The sequence below is a fragment of the Sebastes fasciatus genome, chromosome 10 (genome assembly GCF_043250625.1).
Source record: "Sebastes fasciatus isolate fSebFas1 chromosome 10, fSebFas1.pri, whole genome shotgun sequence".
Lineage (NCBI taxonomy): Eukaryota > Metazoa > Chordata > Actinopteri > Perciformes > Sebastidae > Sebastes > Sebastes fasciatus.
In genome coordinates this window covers 15,644,367-15,654,801 of record NC_133804.1, presented here as the reverse complement: position 1 = coordinate 15,654,801, position 10,435 = coordinate 15,644,367, and the positions used below count along the sequence as shown (strand labels likewise).

Here is a 10,435-nt window from a genome sequence, read left to right as displayed (position 1 = left end):
CAGACAGTAATGGACTACTTTACTTGCTAGTTTCAAATTAGTTTAAACAAATGTTTATGCCAGTGAAATAAATGGAAACCAATGGTTATCTGTAAGTACAGAAAAAAAACCTTCCAGAATAATATATATATAATATATGTATAAAACACTACGATATGCCTTGGAAAGTAGTTAGCAGAGATGTAAAGTATATTTAAGTTTTAGTAAATGGTGTTAAAAATGCAAAATCACCAGTATGGTCCTCCAAAGCAAAATTAAGTCACTTGTTTTGGGCATGTCCTTCTCTGTTGTTTCTGATTTATTATTTTTCATCAAAACTGTAAATAAATAAGACCCAGATGAAAGGAAACAGACACTGAAAAAACATTTAAAAAATCTTTATTACCTTTATTTGACACTAGACCTCTCAGTGATGCTGAGGAGAGAGACACTGCTGTGAAGACGAGATGCATTCATGTGAAATCTTATGATTCCAGTGATACATGACTGGAGGGACTGACGTCAGTGTGCTCTTTGACGCTGCCGTCGCAGGGGAGATCTCTATTAATCTCAATTGCTGAAGCCACTGGTGTCAGCAGGAGAGACCATAAACACTTATTAATACCTTTTCCCGCTCTGCAATCTGCATAACTGGCTTGTTAAAAGCTCGATGGGCAGTCATCAACGCAGACCCAATCGCCTCATCCTCCTCGCCTCATGAATGGGATTCTAGTCAGTTAATTATAGAGTCTAAATGACCACAGTGTGTTAAATACCATCTTCAATAAGTTCCCAGTGCTGTCAAATGACAAATTACCATATGAATAAGTGACATTACTGAAACTCTGGGGTAGTTTGAACTATCATGTACTGTACATGCAGCCTGTTGTTCCACAGTCATATAATATTAGATGGTTTCTGAATAATAGAAGCAAAGAAAAGACTATTAACATAAAGTGAATAATTTTTAATTGCAAGTAACCTGACCTAACTTTAGCTTTTTAGTGAAGCTACCACACAAACTTCAGTGTAACAGCACAACATTGTGCTCTAGACTTCTATACTGCCCAACAGCATATGTGTTCAAGGGCATATGTTCAGTATCTAAACTTTTTATAGTCGGAGGGATTTTAGGATCCAGGATATGTAGTTAATTAGGAGATGACAGATCAAGGCCTATGGAAAGGAGGCTGGGTCACAGAAAGGGCCTAGCTTGAAGTGTGGTATACCTCTTTGTCTTTCACCTCTTTTTTGAGGCACACACTGAGATCTAGGTTAAGCTGATTAAACACAGTCCTCCCCTCTCAAATATAAAGTGGTGGTAATTCAAAGTACCTTAGTGACTGGTAGCCCGAGCTGTTCCTGAGGACACACACCCCTATGGCTGCTGGGTTGTGTGAACTTAAATATCTGTTAAGTGCCAATGATTATCCGTTATGTTTTGTTTGTTCGTTAATGCTGCCTGCTTTTTCATATTTTTAATATTGAACTAATGCTGGTCCCCCGTGTCCCTCTGTAGGGTTGCCTGGTGGCAGCCAGTGAGTACACTGGGGATGGTTTCATGTGGTGTGGCCCGTGGATTGGCAGCGTTTTTTCTGCAGTTATTTAGTTGTGGTCACCTATAGGTTGGGTGAGTGGTGTATTTTGGTTGTAGGGATTATTCTTTTACCATCTGTCTTTGGTGCCACGATGCACTGCGACCTCTGACTTGTCTCCTCTCCCTTCAGACTCTCCTTTTGTTCGACCGGCAGATAATAGTTTTATTAATTTTAATGACAAAAAACTGCTTGTTACAGTGCTTGAACTGGTTATTTTGACTGCTGTGTTTAATCAGATGTAGCTATATTCATTGTTATGTTTTATCGCCATACCACAGGCTACATTAGAAAAAGACCAATATGTACCAAATATGGTAACACTTCATTTTACAGGTCTGCGAATTTCATGGTAATTAGGTGATAATTAGCAAGTAACCTATTTGAAATTTCTTTGGAATTACTGTCAAATTACCCCAATATATTTACCTCAAAATTTATCTAAAATTACTTTTTCATAAACATTGTTTAATAATTAAATGCTAAAATAGCAAATAATCGTTAAAATAGGGCCCTTAGGCTTGAGAAGTGGCTGTGCGCTGCTCTTCATCGGAGGTGGAAAACCAAAACTCATCATCATCATTGCTATGCAGTTTCTTGTTACCTGTCTGCTACCTGCCTGCCGGACCCACTGCCATTTGGACTCTTGATCACTGAAAGCTTTTTGAAACTAAATCACTGAATTCATCCCGCTGATTCCTCGTCTGTCTGCATTTGGGTCCAGTCCCTGTTTCCCTGCATTGCTGATTGTGACAATTAGCTAATTAGCACTAAACATAAAGTACAAGTACAGTACAGTTGCAGGTATTTTGCCATAAACCAAAGTACTGGACAAAATGATAACTTGAAAAGATGATGGTGCTGGATGAAAAGTTAAGGGATCGTTATTTCAATTCATCCTGCAGCAATCCCTCCAATAGTTGTCGAGACATTTCACTCAAAACCACAAATGTTAAAACCTCATGGTGGCTCTAAAGGAAGGGTCAAGGGATCCTCAGTCAGTAGACGTCATCATCTGGGGAACACGAATGTCTATATAAAATTTCATGTCAGTCTACTTTATGGGATTCCATCCCTCCTGGGCGAGTCTGACGACCAAGATGTGTTACTGATGCTGTAATTCACACTGCAGGACGTAATCAGCAGGAGATGGTGCTTCTGGTCCTGAGAAGAGTGCTGTGATCGCACTCATCCCCACATCGGTTGAACCATCACTTCAGGTCAGCGATCACCTGGTCAGCCTTTCATCTGGCAAAACTGTAGTTGTTGATGATTATCCTGTAGCTGTTGAGATGATCAAAGGACCTTTGGAGTGGGCCAATTGGTGACTGGCTTTTTGGGTCCGTCTGGATGTTAACTGCAGAGACAATAAAACCCAGGAAGGAAAAAAATTGGTTCTCCAGTAAAAAGAAAAACTCTACAAAAGCAAACCAATTCAATTTATTTTTATAGATTCAAATCACAACAGAAGATATCTCAAGATGCTTTATATATAGAGCAGGTCTTTAGACCGTACACCATAGTGTAGTCAGTCATATTCCTGAGGATGTTCAATTATCGTTGCATATTATTTGCTTATGTGCACCAGGTGGTAGATACGCTAATGAGTAGACGTTGTGCAGATCCAGTTTATGAGAACATTTCAATATGTAATCTAGATATAGACTGTGTAGGCATCCAATGCATATACGCCTTTGTGCATCAGTTTTGCCAACAAATGTGTTATGTGTATGTTCCTCAATGACGACAGTTGCGATGTTTCCGTGTTCTGGCGTCACATTTTTAACACAGACGTTGTTTAATGCCCTGGCCTGATTATGAGATGTTTGGCCCCCTGAGCGAAGACACATGAAATCCCTCTATTCCACCCACCTGGAATCTGGAACTAATATTAGCACAGAAACTTCAATAATCCGCCCTCTTCATGTGGAGATGGCTATTCCTCCAACTGTGACCATGAATGGTGTCTGCAGTGAAATGTGGATACGGTCATCATGTATCTCTGACTCACTATGGAAGAACAAATCAGACAACTTAACATGTGTTGCAGATGAATAATCTCAGTGTCACTTTAGGTAAAAATGGATATAAGGCAGCAGAAATAGTCCTAGTGCTAGTGTCCAAATGCGTTTGATTGACTCCCTGTTTACAATCCTTCAATAAATTCTGACAGTGTGGGGAACTCACATGATGCATCTGAATTTCCCTTTTCAAGCACACATGTAAAAAAATAAATATATATATAAAATTATAATAAAAAATGATCCCTTTACGTTTCCTCTAGCACCTTCATTTGTCCAACACTTGGTTTATGACCTAATAACTTTCCCATCATTCTCAGCTGTAGGCTACTTTGTGTTTAGTGATAATTAATATATTTTAGTATGCGAACATGGTAAACATTATATGCTAACATGCTAAAGATCAGCATCATAACGTACTACATACTAATACACTGCATACTAACGTACTGCATACTAATGTAATGCATACTATCGTAACGTACTGGATAATACTGTACTGCAAACTACCTATTCAATTAATGATTAATTATGCCACCAGCGGACTGTTCACACTGAAGGGTGTTTGAGTATGTCCAGAAAGTTCACGTCTTGCACTCAGATAGTCTTGATAATCAGCAAATAGACTTGATAACATAAACATATACAGTATGTTAATGCAGTAGCTGACAGAAGATAAACTTGGACAACAGGTGTTGCCCTAGCAACAAAATGGCAATGAAAAGGTCTATTAGTTACATCTGGGCATTTCTCGTGTCCACAAAATCCATATATTATGCAGCTGGAATGCATTACATACTAAATTTTACATCATAGCCTACTTAGTATGAGTAGTATGTTAACATGCGAATTCAAACACCCTTCTAGTCTTGTTTTTTTTCCTCCAAAACACCACAATAAAAAGATGTGATTATGTTAAAATGACCAGTGTTATACTAGACTAGACTTTTCAGTCAAGAAATTCATTCTTAACTTCTTCTTGTCTGAAGTTGAAATAAACTTCAACTATCTCGTCTACTTTCAATATTAACACCTTTCAAAAAGTGTCATCTCGGTGTAAAACTTTAATAAACTTTCTCACAAAGCTTCAAGTGTAATTCTTGTTGAAAGAGCAAAACTCGAGGTGTCAACATGCTCCAACAACAGACCTCCGAAGTTCTACTAAAAAACACATTTTAATTAGGCTACTTTTGCACCATCTCCTTCTGCGGTTAGTAAATGAAAGAAGACGTGGATGTGTGAAGGGGTAGAGGAACAAACCGGTGAATAGAGTTGAATTAATTAGGGGTGGTGATGATGATGGACATTGTGTGTCCTCAACAAACAGCTTGTAGACTCTGAGTCACACCTCCTGTTGGTAAAATTGTACATTCGTTAATTCGTTATCTGAGTGGCACTCTAATGTAGCTCTAATGGGTTTGCTCCATAAACTTCGCAAAGCAGCATTACTTTGTGGGGAAAATGTTAGTGTTCAATATTGAATAATTCTATAGGACAAGTAGTCCTAGTTTTTTTTTTTTTATTGTCCTTTTTTCGTAATTTTCCCCAAAGACCATCAAGACAAACGGAGCAGAGCCAGTTACAGTGTCTCAGTATACTGTATGTATTTCTTCATGTGATTATTAATTTCATAATGTTTCATTTATCTATTCAATATTGAACACCTTGGATTTCCAAATATACATTATATGCAGTGGTGGAAGACATATTCATATAATTTACTAAGTAATAAACTATAAATATACTCCTGTAAAAGTAAAAGTCCTACATTTAGTTCAAGTATTAGCAACGAAATGTAAAAGTAGTCATTGTACAGAATATCCCATGTCAGGATTATACTATACTAATATATACTAATATATTTTGGATCATTATTGATACATTAATATGTAAGCCTACTTTAATGTTGTAGTTGGGCGAGGTGAAGCTAATTTTAACTACTTCATACTGTTGTGTAGATTAAAGGGGACCTATTATGCTTTTGTACTTTTTCCCTTTCCTTTAGTGTTTTATATAGTTTTTTTGTGCATGTAAAAGGTCTGCAAAGTTACAAAGCTTAAAGTCCACGCCAAAGGGAATTACTCTCCCCCATAGAAACACTGCACCTGAAACGCCTTGATTGAAGTCCCGCCTTTTCTTCCACAACGTCGTGATGGCACCAAGTAAAACATTTGCAACACATTTGGGGATATGAACCTGAAAATGAGCATTATAGGTACTGTTTAATCTAGACTATGATAATGAATCATATTTTATGAATTAATCATATGTTTTAGATAACTATTAATTTGAAAAGTAGTAGGGTGAACTGAAGCTGTCTTAAAAGTATTGAAGTAAAAAGTACAATATTTCCCTCTTGAATTTAGTGGAGTAGAAGTATAAAGTAGCATAAAATGGAAATTCTCAAGTAAAATACAAGTATGTCAAAATTGGTAAGTACTTGAGTAAATGTACTTAGTTACTTTCCGCCCCTGGTCATATGTCTACTATGCATTTGTATAACAAAAATCTTGTACAAGACGTCATCAAGTATCAAGTATCATCAGTATTGTTCAGGTTGTGAGGTTTGCTGTCTGATGCTCATTACTTTACAAAGTATGGTTTTTGATAATTTTTTTGTACTTCAGGGGTATTTCACATTATGAATATGTTAAAGGTTCTCCATACGATATTCAGAGCATTAATATTGCAACAAACAACTATTTTCTATGTAAAGATATAGAAGAGTACCTGAGCAGAGAATGAAATCAGTCTCCCTCTGTGTGTGTTGTAATCAGAGCTTCTCTGTGCTTTGTTGACATAGCCGGACCGGCTGCGTCTGTTTTTAGTGCATGTTCGTGCATGTGAGCGTGCCCCACTGGCTAGCTCACGGTCGCCGCTCTGCACTGCTCTCATACGGCGGTTACAGCTGATAACGCCGTCCCGACTGACGGTGTCGTCGCGGAACCGTAGCTACCACCCTCCGGTTCCCTTTCAGGTTAACACTGTTATCCCACTCTCATCCCATGTTGAGAGCCGTGCGGAGGCAATAGAAATGCTCTCAATCTCGAATTTAGCACCTTTAAGTAGCTAAGTTATCTGTGTTCAGCATTGAATGATGTTTGAGATTGTTTGTTTGTCCGCTCAGATATTTATTTAAGTTTGTATATGTTTCCATTTTTGTACAGCACATAATACAAGTTCAAGATTACAGAAAACAAGTCATTAACATTACTATCCTTCATTTTTGTTGTTTGAATATATAAACTTAAACTGATATAGGTGAACTGTAGACTGATATTAACATTAATATTTATACACTCAAATGTCCAAATGTCCACACTTTAGCTTACAGTAATACTGGTCCATTTACTGGTGTAGGCCCACTGACAGAAGTGCCTGATTAAGGCAACAGAAAATGCCCCTCATCCAACGGGTGCAACAACATATACAGTGCTACGAGATCTACAAGAGGAGTAACAGAGTTGAAGAACAGGTTTGTCGAGAGTGTTCCCTTTCAGAAAGGTCGCTTCGCTTGGTACATGCCGACATGCTGATGTCATTTCACTGAGAAGTAGAAAGAGGGGAATGGAAGCGCTGCAGTGTTTCTTCCTTGTTCGATGCCACTCAGTGAGGCCTGTTTGACAAGAAAACATGTGACAGCTGAACAGAAGCTGGGCGGCTTCAGAGAGCCACAAGTATGTGGTGTAGTTGAAGCCGTTCCCTGTCTCTGCTGCTCCAGCCACGCTCTCTCTTCAATACCAGTACAAATCCTTCTTGTCCAGACGTCGTCCTGACAGAAAGGAGACACAATGTTAGTTATTTCTAAGCAGCTCTAATGGATGTACATGAACAAGCATGCTGAGTCAAATTTAGCTGCTATATATATATATATATAGTATCCTTTTCACATCGTAGGATTTCTGAGAATATGATGCACAAATTCCTGAGTGGTTACAGGAACAGGAACAGGTCATTAAAACAGGAACAGGTCATTAAAAAATACCTAACAAATAGTCCCAAAATAACTCTAAACTGAAACTAAATTATAGGATTAACTCTTATGTAATTATTGGCTCATACTTTTTAGAAATTCTGGCACATATCTACTTACTATTTTACGTAAGAGGTAATTGTAACAAATGGGTGTGAATATTACCGTGAATGTGCTCTGAATATGATATGTTTTTTTAATTTTATTTTGGACTGTTGCTCTCTCTGAAGTGATTTTATAAACGACTAAAGCTGTCCAGTAAAAATCAGTTGGTCATTGTTGGGTAAGTGACACCTCTACTTTATCTGAGGGGACACAGAGTAAGGTGGGTTATGCCTTTGCCATTGTATGATTCGTTCAGGAATTTAGTTTCTCCATTGAAGTTGGGGGACTCACAAGAAACAGATTGTCAAACGTGATGCAGAAGAGGCCGAGATATTTTAGATATTTAGTCCCTACGTAGTATGTTTCAACATCCAAAATCTACAGACTACCATCTTTTCGTTAGACCCTCCATGCCTACGTCTTTTAAACTCCACACCCCAAGTTTGGGGCTCTTTGTTAATCATTTGAAGTCTCCAAGTCCAAGGCGAGATGACCCGGGTGACATCACCGGGGATTATTTTCTCAGAACGCTCCTTCAGAGCCACAACAGACACAACTACAAGTGTTTTAACAGGCTGTGTAGTGCTCCCCATGACTATTAACCCCCTTAAAACAGGACTAATTAATTGAGAAGGTAATCAGTATGCACATTCATAAATATGTAGAAGCTCCTCATTAGATTGTTTCCGTTAGTATCTTGTTTACTTCTAATTATCGACTGGTTCTTACTACTTCTTAAGATTTTGTTGACCTTATTCTCAAGTGTAATCCTCTATCTAAGAAGCAGTTATTTTCATTTTATTGGTTGGAAGACATTTTTAAAGATGTTAAATTGCATACCAGGTTCAAACACACCCACAGCAGGGTCCACGGAGTCTCTATATCCTTGAGGCACCATCCAGCTGGGATGCAGTTCTGGCTTGGAGCTGGAGGCCATGCTGGGTCCCATCTCACCCCGGTCACTGTGCAGCAGGTTGAGCAGGGAGTTGGCGTATTGCTGTCCAGTTAGACTCAACCCTTCTTGGGACAGAGAGTAGGCGATGGACGGCAAACCCGGGGCCTCTCCTCCCCTGGTAGTGAACGTGTGCCATGAGCCAGGAGCGTCGTCTGCAGGACTGAAGTTCAGGAGACGTCCTGCTGCAGGAGGGAGCTGTGACTCTGAGTAGCAGTCGACAGAACTCCCCTGACAGGGGCTGCTTTCCTCTGCAGGGGACAAAGACAGAAGCCAAATAGTGAGGATGGATGTGTCCTGCTTGTAGTCAGGTAGCTCATACACTGTTGATTTCATGTTCTTACCCATTTTAATAGTTTTACGGATTTTCTTTGTCTTTGCTGCCGGTGCCTTGGCCTTGCAGACTTTGCTGAGAGCGCGGCTGAAGTGAGCGTCCACCATGCTGTTGATGTCCCCCTGGAAGTAAGTCAGGATGACACACCGTGAATGCTCCTCCACCTTCACAGCTATGGGACTGTCTGTTCTGTCCTCCATGGGTCAGCTGTGACTGAGACAAAACAGGTTGTTTACTCCACAACATGCATGCTACTACAGATTTGATATTTCGCTGAATTTATTTGCAGTCACACAAAAGACAACTTAATCCATCATGTAGCGGTCCACATTCTCAGTTCATCTGTCTTTGCAAATAGTGATAACCTGGTTTTTATTTATTGCTTCCCTGAAACACCTAAAAACCTTCTTCTCTTGGATGCCAATTATTGGAAGCAATTTAAACTAAACTTGCCTTGAATGACTCACTGCTGCTCCTTGAAGCAGACTGATTATAGTTTCCCACAAACATTTCCCACAAACAAGAAAAGTACACCTTTCCTTTTGGTACATGTTATGGCTCAGTAGGCACGGAAATCCCATGATAGTGCACATCATGTTTACTCCAGCACCAAATGATCAATTCTGAGAAACATGTCAATAACTGGAAGAATTCACTTTGTTATTTGCCATTTGTAATATCTTGTATGGGTTTACACTGCAGAAATGCAAACATTATGCCAGCCACTGTAACCGCAAACTATATGAAGGAGTGAAGTGTAAATAATTTTATTACATCCATCCTATAAAAACTTAATTGAACTGCTGTTGGTGATTAAAGAACTGAAGCATTGAGTCAATTATATTTTAAGTATCTCGCTTCTCTTACCTGACCTGATGATTGACCAAAGATGAACAGGTAGTGCGTCCGTGCATTGACTGGTTTATCAAAGCTGATGTGTTCACCTGCATGAGCAGCAGCCGGAATTGTTGAAAAAAAAATCACCTGGCTTGAGTTTAAACATCAAAGTCATCGATTAGATTCGAAGAACCAACGCCAACGTTCATTTCCTCGACGAACAAAACATCTCGCTCACTGAGCCTCAAAAGTTACTTAATGTGTTGGACTGGGAGGGCGTGTGATGCTTCCTTAACGCAGAGAGCTATGAACAGAATGTCATCCGGCGAGTTCCTCCTGAACCGGTCTGACACCTTATTAAAACATTCCTCAGTCGCACTGTCTGAAAGTTACACACAGTTCGACAACAGCTCTGAGGTGAATTGCCATTCAGAGTATTTTAATTCAACATGGATGGTAAACGGTAAATGGACCTGCATTTATATAACTCCTTTCTGTTCTTCCAGACACTCAAAGTGCTTTACATGTCAACATTCACACACATACATTCATAGACTACAAGATAATCTAAATGCTCACTCACTCACCGATGGTACAGCCTTCGGGAGCAATTTGGGGCTCAGTATCTTGCCCAAGGAA

At 39.2% G+C, this 10,435-nt stretch overlaps 1 protein-coding gene across 2 annotated transcripts; it reads right to left on the bottom strand.

Moving 5' to 3' along the window:
• Window positions 1-6,705: 6,705 nt before the first annotated feature.
• On the bottom strand, window positions 6,706-10,045 carry vgll1 (vestigial like family member 1). Of its 2 annotated transcripts, none has more exons than XM_074647633.1 (4): window positions 9,827-10,045; window positions 8,970-9,172; window positions 8,514-8,876; window positions 6,706-7,367 (listed from the first exon to the last, which is right to left on the bottom strand). In XM_074647633.1, the coding sequence occupies exons 2-4, from the start codon at window positions 9,157-9,159 to the stop codon at window positions 7,330-7,332; spliced, it is 591 nt and encodes a 196-aa protein (XP_074503734.1). In that variant the 5' UTR covers window positions 9,160-9,172; window positions 9,827-10,045; the 3' UTR covers window positions 6,706-7,329. The 2 variants fall into 2 exon arrangements, with proteins under 2 accessions (XP_074503734.1, XP_074503735.1); XM_074647634.1 differs by having other exon boundaries at window positions 9,904-10,045.
• Window positions 10,046-10,435: the final 390 nt, after the last annotated feature.

Excerpts from the sequence above, each read along its gene's own strand:
- vgll1 (XM_074647633.1), bottom strand. The coding sequence starts at position 9,159 with ATGGAGGACAGAACAGACAGTCCCATAGCTGTGAAGGTGGAGGAGCAT. Across the intron at positions 8,877-8,969 it reads CCGTAAAACTATTAAAATGG|AGGAAAGCAGCCCCTGTCAG; the intron begins GTAAGAACATGA and ends TGTCCCCTGCAG. Across the intron at positions 7,368-8,513 it reads TGTGGGTGTGTTTGAACCTG|GACGACGTCTGGACAAGAAG; the intron begins GTATGCAATTTA and ends CCTTTCTGTCAG.